This window comes from Macaca nemestrina, chromosome 20, assembly GCF_043159975.1.
Source record: "Macaca nemestrina isolate mMacNem1 chromosome 20, mMacNem.hap1, whole genome shotgun sequence".
NCBI classification, from domain to species: Eukaryota; Metazoa; Chordata; class Mammalia; order Primates; family Cercopithecidae; genus Macaca; species Macaca nemestrina.
In genome coordinates this window covers 20,200,204-20,214,849 of record NC_092144.1, presented here as the reverse complement: position 1 = coordinate 20,214,849, position 14,646 = coordinate 20,200,204, and the positions used below count along the sequence as shown (strand labels likewise).

At 41.0% G+C, this 14,646-nt stretch overlaps 1 protein-coding gene and 1 pseudogene across 7 annotated transcripts in view; one reads left to right on the top strand and one right to left on the bottom strand.

The window, feature by feature from the left end:
* Positions 1-14,646, bottom strand: part of LOC105489698 (zinc finger protein 493) — a 52,705-nt gene that overhangs the window by 32,739 nt on the left and 5,320 nt on the right. For 2 of the 7 annotated variants that reach the window (XR_011617517.1, XM_071086630.1), the window contains exon 1: positions 1,124-1,289. The exons of 2 other annotated variants lie outside the window; for them this stretch is intronic. Coding sequence is in view for 1 of the 5 variants with exons in the window: in XM_071086630.1 (XP_070942731.1) it covers positions 1,124-1,153 (30 nt within the window). In the remaining 4 variants the exon portion in view is untranslated. Of the gene's footprint in view, positions 1-243; positions 334-1,123; positions 1,290-14,646 lie in introns of those variants that run through there. 3 more of the 7 variants (XM_024795355.2, XM_011754698.3, XM_024795357.2) reach the window with 3 other exon arrangements.
* On the top strand, positions 7,209-7,909 carry LOC139360230 (small ubiquitin-related modifier 2 pseudogene; annotated as a pseudogene).

Below are 14,646 nucleotides of genomic sequence, written 5' to 3'. Positions count from 1 at the left end.
AAAGAGACACAGAGATTTACGACAGTATAGTGTCAGAGTATTATTATTTGCTTTCTTTTCATGGGAAATATTTACAGATAACAAATCTCCTTAAACGCACCATTTAACCATTTAATGCTTTGCGAAAAAAATAATTAAAATATGGTATAAAAAAGTACACTAAAAGACAAAAAGGCAATAATATGAACCAGGGAGGAAAACCTGGCATTTGGGAACGTCAGAAGAAACTGGAAATTATCTTACTGCAAGCCAGAGTGAGGCTGGAGAAATGGGGGATGGGTTCCAAGACGCTGCTTGGGACACAGGTGAAAAATACAGCAGAAAATCAGTTCCCTGTGGAGTGTGAAAATAAATAAGTGGCAGGCAATTAGAGTGAGGTATCTCTAGTCCCTGGATTCTTACTTAAAAAAAAAAAAATCTAAATCTAACTCAGGTGCATTATTTTTAATTACTACATTCAGAGAAACAAAATTCAGGCTTCAGCAACTATAAACTGCCAATTAAGCTCTGATTACAAAACCAGGAAATTTTCACCTTTAATGCACAAATTAAGAAACCACGTAACTGTACCTAATCAATTACTAAATTTGGTTTCTTCACCATGCATTTTATAAAAGATTTTCCTTCAAGCCTCTCCCACAGACCACAAACTACAAAACATAGCTGGGTGCTCTACAATTCTAGAACCACTCTGATTAAATTCTTTAATATTTTTGCAGTGACTCCATAAATTTTTAATAGGAAAAAATAGCAACTGGGAACCCCACGGACCAAAGCTCTTCGCATTCATGAACCCGCAACCCAACTCAGGATTCTCCCCTGACGACCCTCCCGTGGTCCCTGCACAATTTGAGACGCGGTGCTGCGGGTGCAGAGCTGCCAGAGAGGGCTCCAGGCAGGGCACAGTCACAGTGCAGGGAAGAGACCAGACGCCCGAGGCCCCGGCTGTCGGCGCAGCCGCCAACTTATGACTGAAGGAGACTGAGGCCGAGCTGGGCAAGGAAAACTCGGGCGCAGATTGTGGAGCTGACTGCGAGGAGGCCTGAGTCACGTCACAGCCACTTCCCACCGGTTCCAAGCAACCCCTTGCCCTCTCTCGCGATGTCGGACCCGGCACTCTCACCATTTCTAGGCTTTCAGGGGGTCCTGGCATCTTAGCTATGGATCTCCCAATACCTTCGGGTCATGAAGCCACACACGCTGAGGACACAGAACAGTGGAGAGACCTGGAGCTCAGCAGCAGCGAGAAACAACGGCCCAGCCACATCCCGGAAGCCGTCCTTTCCACTCCAGCTGTGTGCCTGATTGGACGGTTCCCAGCTCAGTGCTCCTGATTGGATAAGGTTTAAGGACCCGCCCCTTCAGGCCCTGAGTGACAGAAGATATGACCAAATGCTGGGCGAAGTGAAGAAAGAGTGACAGCCCAGGTTGCAGCCTTTTCAGGCAGGGCTTCCTACCTGAGCTGAGCCAGGCCCACCTCAGAGGGTATTTTCCCCTAACCTTGTGTATAAGGTCATAAGCAGTTATAAATATAAATAATATATGGCTATTCACAAATTTTAAAAAATAATTATTTTAAAATTTCAGATTTTATGACCTTCCTGGCTCCTAGTGCTTTGAACTAGCAGCCTGAGATTTTTAAAAGGAGCCAATCTTCTGAAATAAGATGTGAACCACATGTGAATTTTAAATTTTCTAGTAGCCAGACTTGAAAAATAAAGAAGGGCCAGGCGAGGTGGCTCACGCCTGTAATCCCAGAACTTTGGGAGGCCGAGGAGGGTGGATAACCTTAGGTCAGGAGTTTGAGACCAGTCTGGCCAACATGATGAAACCCCGTCTCTACTAAAAATGCAAAAATTAGCCAGGCGTGGTGGCGGGCGCCTGTAATCCGAGCTACTTGGGAGGCTGAGGCAAGAGAATCGCTTGAACCCGGAAGGCAGAGGGAGGCGGAGGTTGCAGTTAGCTGAGATCGCCCCAGTGCACACTCCAGCCTGGTCAACAAGAGCGAAACTCCATCTCAAGTAAAAAAGAAGAGAGAAAGAGAGAGAGAGAAAGAAAGAGTGAAAGAGAGAGAGAAAGAGAGGAGGAAGGAAGAGAGGGAGGGAGGAAGGAAGGAAGGAAGGAAGGAAGGAAGGAAAGAAGGAAGGAAGGAAAGAAGAAAGGAAGGAAGAGGAAGGAAGAAAAAGGAGAAAGAAAGAAAAGTGAAGAGAAGAAAGAAAATAAAAGTGAAAGAAAAGAAAGCCGGGTGCAGTGTCTCATGCCTGTTATCTCAGCACTTTGGGAGGCCGAGGCAGGCGGATCACCCGAGGTCAGGAGTGCAAGACCAGCCTGGCCAATATGGTGAAACCCCGTCTCTACAAAAATACAAAAATTAGCTGGGTATGATGGCAGGTGCCTGTAATCCCAGCTACTAGAGAGGCTGAGACAGGAGAATCGCTTAAACCCAGGAGGCAGAGGTTGAGGTGAGCCAAGATCACGCCATTGTACTCCAGTGTGGGCGACAGAGCAAGACTCCATCTCAAAAATAAAAAAACAATTAAGAAAGAAGAAGAAGAAACAGGTGAAATTAGTTGTAACAATTTAATTAACCCAATATATCCAAAATATTATCATTGTAATATGTGAGCAATATGTAATGATTAATGAAGTATATATATTTTTGGAACTATATCTTTGAAACTAACTCTGTATTTTATCTTTCTAGCAAATTACAATTTAGTTTCTAGCAAATTGCAGCAACATTCCAGGCACCCAGTAGCCAGCCACCCATGGCCCATAACTATTGTATTGAACGTGTTAGCTCTGACGTCAGGAAGGTGAAGGGTCTGAACATCCATTTTCTGCCAGAGGTGAGGGGACAACCTCTCTCTACCAATGTCTCTGTGCTGTTCCGAGCGTGGTACAGATAGTGGCCATAGAAAGATCAGAGGGTATCAAGAATAAAATCACTGGCCGGGCGCGGTGGCTCAAGCCTGTAATCCTAGCACTTTGGGAGGCCGAGACGGGCGGATCACGAGGTCAGGAGATCGAGACCATCCTGGCTAACAGGTGAAACCCCGTCTCTACTAATACAAGAAAATTAGCCGGGCGAGGTGGCAGGCGCCTGTAGTCCCAGCTACTCGGGAGGCTGAGGCAGGAGAATGGCGTGAACCCGGGGGGGCGGAGCTTGCAGTGAGCCGAGATCGCGCCACTGCACTCCAGCCTGGGGCACAGAGCAGGACTCCGTCTCAAAAAAAAAAAAAAAAAAGAATAAAATCACCACAGGTAGACCACTGCTGGCCACCTGTTGCCCACCTTTCTTCTAAAGATCATACAGTGAACAAAGAATGATAGGGCCACCAGGCACAGTGGCTCACGCCTGTAATCCCAGCACTTTGGGAGACCGAAGTGGGTAAATCACTTGAGGTCAGGAGTTCGAGACCAGCATGGCCAACATGGCAAAACCCCGTCTCTACTAAAAATATATAAATTGGCTGGGCATGGTGGTGTACACCTGTAATCCTAGCTACTCAGAAGGCTGAAGCAGGAGAATCACTTAAACCTGGGAGACAGAATTTGCAGGAGAATGGCGTGAGCCTGGGAGGCAGAGGTTGCAGTGAGCTGAGATTGTGCCACTGCACTCCAGCCTGGGCGACAGAGCGAGAATCTGTCTCAAAAAAAAAAAAAAAAAAAAAGAATCTAGAACTAGAAATACCATTTGACCAAGCAATCCCATTACTGGGTATATACCCAAAGGATTATAAATCACTCTACTATAAATGCATACATATGTTTATTACAGCACTATCACAATAGCAGACTTGGAACCAACTCAAATGTCCATCAATGATAGACTGGATGAAGAAAATTCGGTACATATACTCATGGAATACTATGCAGCCATAAAAAACGATGAGTTCATGTCCTTTGCAGGGACATGGATGAAGCTGGAAACCATTATTTCAGTAAACTAACACAAGAACAGGAAACCAAACACTGCATGTTCTCACTCATAAGTGGGAGTTGAACAATGAGAACACGTGGACAGAGGGAGGGGAACATCACACACAAGGGCCTGTTAAGGGGAGGGGAACTAGAGGAGGAATAGCATTAGGATAAATACTTAATGTGGGGGAGGGGTTGATGGGTGCAGCAAGCCACCATGGCACGTGTATACCTATATAACAAAACTGAACATTCTGCACATGTACCCTAGAACTTAAAGTATAATTTTTTAAAAATCAGAAAAAAACCCGCTAATAATCATTCCATAGAAAATGAAATATTTTGGTATAAATTAAACAAAATATATATTAGACCTTTGTGCTGAAAATTACAAAATGCTGATGAAAGAAAGAAAATAATACTGAAACAATTGAAGATATATGGTTTCTTGATTGATTGAAAGACTCAACAGAGTAAATATGTTAGTTCTCATCGGCATGATTTATAGGTTTATTGGCATTCCTGTCAAAATCCCAATGAGGTGTTTTAGTCCTAAATAACCTGGCAGGGCGCGGTGGCTCAAGCCTGTAATCCCAGCACTTTGGGAGGCCGAGACGGGTGGATCACGAGGTCAGGAGATCGAGACCATCCTGGCTAACACGGTGAAACCCCGTCTCTACTAAAAAATACAAAAAACTAGCCGGGCGAAGTGGCGGGCGCCTGTAGTCCCAGCTACTTGGGAGGCTGAGCCAGGAGAATGGCGTGAACCCGGGAGGCGGAGCTTGCAGTGAGCTGAGATCCGGCCACTGCACTCCAGCCTGGGCGACAGAGCAAGACTCCGTCTCAAAAAAAAAAAAAAATAAATAAATAAAATAAAATAAATAAATAAATAAATAAATAACCTTATTGAAAAATTTGAATAAACAGGCAAAGGAACTAGACATATCTGAAAAAATTTTAAAAGAAAGTATAGCATGAGGACTCATCATATGGTGTAAGCCAGTGTGAAGGCTTATAACAGGTGACCCCTCACCTGAGGGTTTGCTTTCCACAGTTTCAGTTACCTAAGTTTGACTGCAGTTCAAAACTCTTAAATGGGAAATTCCAGAAATAAAAATTCATAAGTTTTAAATTGGATGCTATTCTGAGTAGTATGGTGACATTTTGCACAGTCCTATGCCATCACTCCAGGGACATGAATCAAGCTGTGTCCAGCACACCCAGGCTGTATATGCTACCCACCTGCTAGTTACTTAGTAGCTGTCTTGGCTATCAGATCCACTGTCATGGTTTTGCAGTGCTTGTGTTCAAGTACCCTTTGTTTTACTTAATGATGGCCCTAAAGTGCAAGTGTAGTGATGCTGGCGTATTGTTATAATTTTTCTGTTTTCTGATGAGTTATTGCTGTTAATCTGTTACTATGTTTATTTCATAAATTAAACTTTATCATATTTATATGTATATACACACACACATACAGTATTTACAGGGCTCAATATTATCCAAGGTTTCAGGCATCCACTGGGGGTCTTGGAATGCATCTCCTTTAGATAAGGGCGGACTACTGTATAAAGTTGCAATAAGAGAACAGTGTGGAGGTCCGTCCCACAGACCCTGACCCAACAACGGATGAAAAAAGTATACTGACACACAGATATTCTGCTTTGCCAGTCCAGCTGAGCATTTGGGCCACTTAGTAGCAGCCACAGCCTCACTCAGTTAGCGAGACTTGCATTTATTCAGTAGATATTAATTGACAAAGGTCGTGAGTAAACACCACTAGAGGGTAATTGACATTGTGGACTTTCCGAGTAGAAAGCAATTAAGCACCTGCGGAAAAACAAAGGTTAGTCTTAAGACCACATGAGTAAACAAGTTAGTTAGATAAACTACTCTACATTCATTTGTATTTGAACCTTAAGCTCTCTGGCTCCTGCAGAGAGACTCTGGCTGCCTTCAGGCAGATTTATTACTGCAGCTTATGCAAACTCTCAGGCCTTCCAAGAGTGTTTGTGGCTGTTATAACTAATTTTTTTCCCACCAGCCTGACTGAACCCCCACAGAACAGGCTATTAATGAAATATACACATTGATGGAATCCACACATAGAAAAAAGGAAAAAGAATGGAAAATCTAGACATTGACTCAGAAATATGCTGTTATAGACTGTATGTTTGTGTCTCCCCCAAATTTACATGTTGGAGCCTGTGTCCTCAATATGGTGGTATTTGGAGATGGAGCCTTTTGGAGGTAGTTACGGTTAGATTAGTTCATGAGAGTTGGGCTCTTAAGATGAGATTAATGCCTTATAGGAAAAGGAAATGAGAGCTTGCTCTCTTCACATGCATGTGCAGAGGAAAGGCCACATGAACACGCAGTGGTCATCTGCAAGATGGAAACAGGCCCTCACTTGGACCTCGCCATGCTGGTATCCTGATACCAGACTCTCAGCCCCCAGACCTGTGAGAAAATAACTGTTGTTTAAGCCACACAGTGTGTGGTATTTTATTATGGCCACTGGAACTAAGACATATGCCAAATGGATTGTTGATAAAAATGCAGAAGAAATTCTATGCAGGGCCAGGCTTGGTGGTTCACACGTGTAATCCCAGCATTTGGGGAGGCTGAGGTGCACACATAGCTTGAGATCATGGAAAAACGCCATCTCTACTAAAAAACACAAAAAATTAGCTGGGTGTGGTGGTGTGTGCCTATGGTCCCAGCTACTCGGGAGGCTGAGGTGGGAGGATCACTTGAACACAGGAGGTGGAGGTTACAGTGAGCCAAGATCATGCCACTGCCCTCCAGCCTGAGCCACAGAGTGAGACTCTGAATCAAAAAAAAAAAAAAAAACAAAAAACTCTCAAGCTCTCCTTCGTCCACCACTGCCAACTCCTTCTTTTTTTTTTTTTTTTTTTTTGAGACGGAGTCTTGCTCTGTGCCCCAGGCTGGAGTGCAGTGGCGCGATCTCGGCTCACTGCAAGCTCCGCCTCCCGGGTTCACGCCATTCTCCTGCCTCAGCCTCCCGAGTAGCTGGGACTACAGGCGCCCACCACCTCGCCCGGCTAATTTTCTTGTATTTTTAGTAGAGACGGGGTTTCACCGTGTTAGCCAGGATGGTCTCGATCTCCTGACCTCGTGATCCGCCCGTCTCGGCCTCCCAAAGTGCTGGGATTACAGGCTTGAGCCACCGCGCCCGGCCTGCCAACTCCTTCTTCTGCCACTCCTGGTGCTGCTTGTGTACTCGTTTGGTCCGGACGTGGTACCTCTTTTGTGAAGCTGCAGCTGAGGAGACTCAGGCGCTGGCCATGGCCGATGAAAAGCCCAAGGAAGGAGTCAAGACTGAGAACAACGATCATATTAATTTGGAGGTGGCGGGGCAGGATGGTTCTGTGGTGCAGTTTAAGATTAAGAGGCATACACCACTTAGTAAACTAATGAAAGCCTAATGTGAATGACAGGGATTGTCAATGAGGCAGATCAGATTCCGATTCGATGGGCAACCAATCAATGAAACAGACACACCTGCACAGTTGGAAATGGAGGATGAAGATAACAATTGATGTGTTCCAATAGCAGACGGGAGGTGTCTAGTGAAAAGGGAACCTGCTTCTTTACTCCAGAACTCTGTTCTTTAAAGACCAAGATTACATTTTCAATTAGAAAACTGCAATTTGGGCCGGGCGCGGTGGCTCAAGCCTGTAATCCCAGCACTTTGGGAGGCCGAGACGGGTGGATCACGAGGTCAGGAGATCGAGACCATCCTGGCTAACACGGTGAAACCCCGTCTCTACTAAAAAATACAGAAAACTAGCCGGGCGCGGTGGCGGGCGCCTGTAGTCCCAACTACTCGGGAGGCTGAGGCAGGAGAATGGCGTAAACCCGGGAGGCGGAGCTTGCAGTGAGCTGAGATCTGGCCACTGCACTCCAGCCTGGGCGACAGAGCGAGACTCCGTCTCAAAAAAAAAAAAAAAAGAAAAGAAAGAAAACTGCAATTTGGTTCCACCATATCCTGACTACTACCCTATAGTTTTCTCTATTCTTTCATTTCCCCCTTCCCCATTCCTTTATTGTACATAAAGTAACTGGTATATGTGCACAAGCATATTGCATTTTTTTTTAACTAAACAGCCAATGGTATGTTTTGATTGACATCAAGTGGAGATGGGATGTGGAAAAATACTGATTCTGTGAAAATACCCCCTTTCTCCATTAGTGGTGTGCTCATTCAGCTCTTATATTTATATTCCAGTAAGTTATTTTGCTCTCACTGTTTTAACAAAAACACAACATAAAAATCCTTGCATACCTTGTTCAATTGAGGAATTTTAACGTTTTTCATTTATCATTGTAAAGCCAAGGACAATTTTTTAACTTTTTTGTATGTAGCTGTTACATGTAGGGCAATCTGTCTTTAAGTAGGGATAAATTACTCTAAAACAAAAAAGAATCCTAGATAGTTTTCCCTTCAAGTCAAGCATCTTGTTGTTTAAACAAACTTCTTGTTTAAAATGAAAAAAAAAAGAAATTAATTGCAGGAATTCAACAAATTATGCTGAAACATTTTGACAATATCTTTTTTTCTATTGTGGTAAAATACACATAACATGAAATTTACTATTTTAACCACTTTTATGTGTGCAATTCAGTGGCATTAATTGCACTCACAATGTTGTGCAACCATCTTCCCTTTCTATTTCCAAAACGTTTTCATAACTCCAAACAGAAAGTCTAAAACCATTAAGCAATAACTATTCATTTCCCCCTCTCACCAGCCTGTGGTAACCTCTGATCTACTTTTTCTCTATGAATATGACTTTTGTAAGTATTTCATGTCAGTAGCATTATGACAATATTTGCTCTTTTGTGTCTACCTTGTTTTACTTAGCATAGTGCTTTCAAGTTTCACCTATATGTAGGAAGTGTCAGAACTTTTTCTTTCCTGACTGAATAATATTTCACTGTAGTGTGTACTGTATTTTGTTCATTCATCTGCTCATGGGTAATTTTTTTTTTTAGCTTTTTGGTGTACCACTGAAGTATTTTTAATTTATTTTTTCTTCTGTTGCTCATGCATTTCACGTCATATCTGAGAATCCAGCACCAAATCAAAGGTTTACCTTATGTTTTCTTCTAAACAGTTTACTGTTTTAGGTCTTATATTTAGGTTATTATGAAACAAGAATTAAAAGAAATTAAAGAATGTGTAAGCAGAAACTCAGTTGTATGTAAGAAAACCCAATTCCCCCTGAGAAAGAGAAAGAGCTGGAGTCCTTTGAAAATTAACTGCCTGTTTTTCTGTGGCTTGTGAGCCTTCTCTCCCTTTCCCAGGCATTGTGAAGACCCTGTTTCTCTAGCTGTGTAGCTGCAAGGTCACTAGACAGATAAACTCAAGTCATAAAACATGTTTTTCCTTGAAAAGTAAGAAATGATGTAATGCATGTCTTAATTAAATAATTGTCTTTGTTTCTTGCTTCTGTAATATGCTTCCCCCAGCACAAATCTCCCCCAACCCACGAAATACTTAAAAGGTAACTTGACTCTTTGTTCAGGGCTCAGTCCTTTGGATGTTAATCCGACTGGGTCAGTGCACCTAAATAATAAATATCCTCCTCAACCTCGTTGGTCTCTCTGATTCCTTATCAATCCTGCAATATTTCAGCCATTTTGAATTAATTTGTGTATGTGGTTTAAGGTAGTCTATAAATTCATTTTTTTCATGTGGAAATTCAGTTGATCCAGCATCATTTGTTGCAGACTTTTTTTTCTCCTAGTGAAAGGATTTGACAACTTTGTCAAAAATCAGTTGGCCATGGGTAGTTTATTTTAGGGATGTCAGTTGTATTCCATTTGTTTATATGTCTATACATACGCTATGACCACATTGTTTTGATAACTGTAGCTTTCTAATTAGAAACTTAATAGTTTTGAGATTGGAAATTGTGAGTCCTCTGACTGTTTTTCTTTTTAAAAATTATCTTGGCTACCCAGGGCCCCTTATAATTCCACGTGACTTTGAGGATCAGTTTTTTATTTCTGCAAAAATTTTTTTTTTTTTTTTTTTTTTTTTTTGAGACGGAGTCATGCTCTGTCGCCCAGGCTAGAGTGCAGTGGCCGGATCTCAGCTCACTGCAAGCTCCGCCTCCCGGGTTCACGCCATTCTCCCGCCTCAGCCTCCCAAGTAGCTGGGACTACAGGCGCCCGCCACTTCGCCCGGCTAGTTTTTTGTATTTTTTAGTAGAGACGGGGTTTCACCGTGTTAGCCAGGATGGTCTCGATCTCCTGACCTCGTGATCCACCCGTCTCGGCCTCCCAAAGTGCTGGGATTACAGGCTTGAGCCACCGCGCCCGGCCTATTTCTACAAAAATGTTGATGAGCTTTTGTAGGAATTGTGTTTAATCTGTAGGTTATTTTGAATGGTATTGTCATCTTAACAATCTGAAATCTTCCAAACCATAAGCATGAGATTCTATTTCATTTATTTATGCCTTCTTTAGTACTTTTCAGTAATGTTTTGTAGTTTTCAGTATACAAGTATTACACCTTCTTGGTTAAATTTATTTCTAGGTATTTTATTCTTTTAGATGCTGCCGTAAATAGAATTGTTTTCTTAACTTCCTCTTCAGATTGTCTTTGCAAATGTGAAACACAAATGATTTTTGTGTGTTGAGCTTGTACCCGGAAACTTTACTGAATGTTTATTAGCTATAGTATCTTTCTTGTTGATTCTTTATGATATTCTATCTTTAGGACTATCTCACCTGTAAGTATATATAGTTTTACTTCTTCCTTTACAATGGATGTCTTTATTTCTGTTTCTTGTTTAATTGCTTGAGTAGAATGTCCAATACAATGTTAAATAGCACTGGTGAAAGTGGGTATCTTTGTCTTCTTCCTGATATTCAGAGGAAAACTTTCTTTCATGAGTGACTATAATGTAAGCTGTGGATTCTTCACTAATGCTCTTTTCACGTTGAGGAAACTGTATTCCTTGTTTTCTTCGTTATCATAAATGGAAGTTGGATTTTTTCAAATACCTTTTCTGCAGCAATTTAGATTATACTGTGTTTTTTCCCTTTACTTTATTAATGTGGTATTTTACTTGATTTTCTTATGTTGACCCAGACTAGAATTTCTAAGATAAGCCCCATTTGGCCATGATGTACAATCCTCTTAACGTACTAATAGATACATACATCTTTCTTGTATTTTTGTTTGTATGTGTGTATCCATATGTGTAGTTTTATATCTCTATCTTTAGGGGATACTGCTCTGTAATTTTTTCTTGTCATGTCTTTATTTGGCTAATATATTCAGGATAATAATGCTGGCATATTAGAATACCATAGAAAATATTCCCTCCTCTTCTATGTTTGGGAAGAATTTGAGAAGTATTGGTTTCAATTCTTCTTTAAATTCTAGGTAGAATTCACCTATGAAGGTCTGCCTTCATTGACTTTTTCTGTTAGCAGCTTTTGATGAATGATTCACTCTCTTACTTGTTACACATATTTTGAGATTTTCCAGTTTTTCCTGAGTCAGCGTAGACAATTTTTATGTTTCTGGAAATGTGCTTGTTTCATCAGGGTTATCTAATTTGTTGACTTATAATTGTTCATAGTATTCTCTTTTAATTCTTTTTGTTTCTTTAAGGATTGTAAATCATATCTGCATTTTTATTTCTCTTTAGTTATTTCTGTCGTCTCCCTTTTTGTTGTTGCCAGTGTGGCTAAATATTTGTCAATTTTTCCAATTTTTTCAATGAGTCAACATTTGGTTTTTTAATTCTGTCTATTGTTTTTCTGTTCTCTCCTTTATTTTAGTCTTCATTATCTTATTTCTATCTGTATTTTATTTCTAATCTTTATTATGTCCTTTCTTCTATTAGCTTTTGGTTTAGTTACTCTTTTTCTAATTACTCCAGGTATAAAGTTAGGTTATTGACTGGAGGTCTTTCTTTTTTTTACTGTAGGCATTTAAAGGAAGCATGTTGTTTAGTTTCCACCATATTTGTGAATCTTCAAGTATGGACTAGACTCAAACAGCCCCTTTCCCTATCCCAATCACGTCTATTAATGTACTAATTAATTTATTTAACTAGCTAGTATTTTGATTTATGAGAATATTAGGAGTTTTATGTGCACATAATACATATACTTATTTGTCAAACAAATGTATTTATTGGCAGTTGGTGCTAGAGCTGCAACTATGAGTAAAATAAAATACTCTTGTTCCCAGAGCAAACATACTACTTGCAGATTCACTCCCAAGTATTTATTGAGCAGTTTTAAGTGCCTAGAACAAAGCAAGTGATAAAGAAGCACCTCTTTACTTTTATTTGTTGAATGGTAGAGATAGGTATAGAGGAGGGCACTCAATCCAGGCTGGGGAGGAGGGAGGCTAGGTTGGCAGGATGTGGAGTGAGAAAGACCTCATAAAGGAAGTGATTAACTGAGTGGTAAATTTAGCTGTATAGGAAAGAAAGAGTTTAGGGCAGGCCTTCAGAGACCTGACACTGAGAAAGACAGCAGAATGTACATTTCGGAAGTGAGCACGGCACTGAGTATGTAGCAAATACAGCACTCCTTTCACCTGGAAAGGTAGAGAGGAGGCAATACATTTCTGGCTGGTGGGGTCTGACAGAGACAGAAAACATGCTTCACCCACTTTTCTGAGTTGCAAGCAACATGGACTATAATTAAGATTTGAGACGCATAAACAGTGCTTTCCAGATGTTCTATAAATGCAAGTTGCTTGGATATTAATAAATCGCACTAAGTTAGTCCCAAGGTCACATTGTTTCAGAAAATGCAAATGTCCATTGTGTTATTGTGAAGAGGATGAGAGGTCACAGTTTTCCAGGAGGTTTGGGCAGTGTTTCATTTGTGCATCTTGGGGAATTCATGCTCAGAAAACGCCTTGAAAACTGCTGTGTCAGCACTCATGTGGCACGAATGCTTTCTGGTTTGTCGAACAGACCTGAGTCTCCCTGAAGTTCCTCTGCTCTCCTGAGAACACCCCATGACTTCCAAATGATGAACAGCCCCGGCTCCTTCCTCTTTGTCTACTTCCCAGTAGGTGTGAGTGGGGTGAGCTGAGCTCAGGGTAAGGAAATCTGGCCCTGGACACCCGAGAACAGTGGAAGGGCTGTCCTCCCCCATCTCCATCTCCTCTATATGAACACCACAGTTGTTTCTTTTCCCTTGTCTAAGAGAAATTTATCTTCCAAAACATAAATCCATTGGAACACAAATATTTAACATTAAAAACCCTCAATGTCAGAGACTTGAGAATCAGTTCTAGAAAAATTAGAAGGGCATCTTTGGAAATAATCTTTAAGAGAGAAAGGGGTGAACCAACTTGCAAAATACAAGTGTCCAGTGACCATCTTCCCATAGAAACATCAAGTTTGCAAGGATCCATATGCAAAAGTACCTTTACAAGGGCTAGGAAATCCAGGACTTCATCTAAGAGATGGAAAGATAGTTCCCAATATGCTAGCCAATAAAAGAGATACATCGTGTAAACAGAATGAAAGATGAAAACATATGATCATCTCGATAGATGCAGAAAAAATACTTGATAAAATTTAACATATCAACTTTCCTTAACAAATTGGTATAGGAGGAACACATTTCAACATAAATAGCAACAAATTAGGTATAGAAAGAGCATATTTCAACACAATAAAGAAGATATATAACAAAACCACAGCTAACAAATTAAACACCAAATTAGGTATAGATAGAACATATTTAAACATGATAAAGAACATATTCACATCAACAAATTCAGAGCATCCAAATTGATTTAAAAAAAGAGGTCAAAATTGTTCTTGTCTGCAGACATCATCATCTTACATAAAGAAACCCAAAGGACTCCACAAAAACTATATTCATTCTCCAACAGCAGTATTTCAATTAATTTATAATTCTCAGCAATAGAATTTGAGGGCTAATTTTTGCTAATTGGTGTGTGTTTCAGAGGAAGGATGGTCCAGAGTTCCCCTCTCTGCCATCCTGTAGATACTACTCAGATAGTAACAGCTCCAGCACTAGAATATCTCCTCTTTTTTTTTTTTTTTTTTTTTTTTGAGACAGAGTCTCGCTCTGTCACCCAAGCTGGAGTGCAGTGGCCGGATCTCAGCTCACTGCAAGCTCCGCCTCCCGGGTTCACGCCATTCTCCGGCCTCAGCCTCCCAAGTAGCTGGGACTACAGGCGCCCGCCACCTCGCCCGGCTAGTTTTTTTTTTTTTTTTTGTATTTAATAGAGACAGGGTTTCACCGTGTTTGCCAGGATGGTCTCGATCTCCTGACCTCGTGATCCGCCCGTCTCGGCCTCCCAAAGTGCTGGGATTACAGGCTTGAGCCACTGCGCCCGGCCTAGAATATCTCCTCTTGTCCTTTTATAACCAAACCCACTCCCCATTGCCTACCATACTTACTTTAGACCTAATATTTTGCCACCACTGATTTCTTCTCTATTTTCGTAAATTTACCTTCCCAGGAAAATATAGAAAGTTTTGTGATTGACTTTTTTTTTCCACTCAGCATAATTTCTTGAAGATTTTTCCAAGTTGTTTTTGTGCCTCAAATACATTTCTCTTTATTGCTGAATAGTATTTATCTAATTCTCTTTTCAGTCCTATCACTTTTTCACTTTCCTAATTCTGCAGCTGTGTTGTTTGGTGCATAAATATTTTAGATTATGTCTTCTAGATA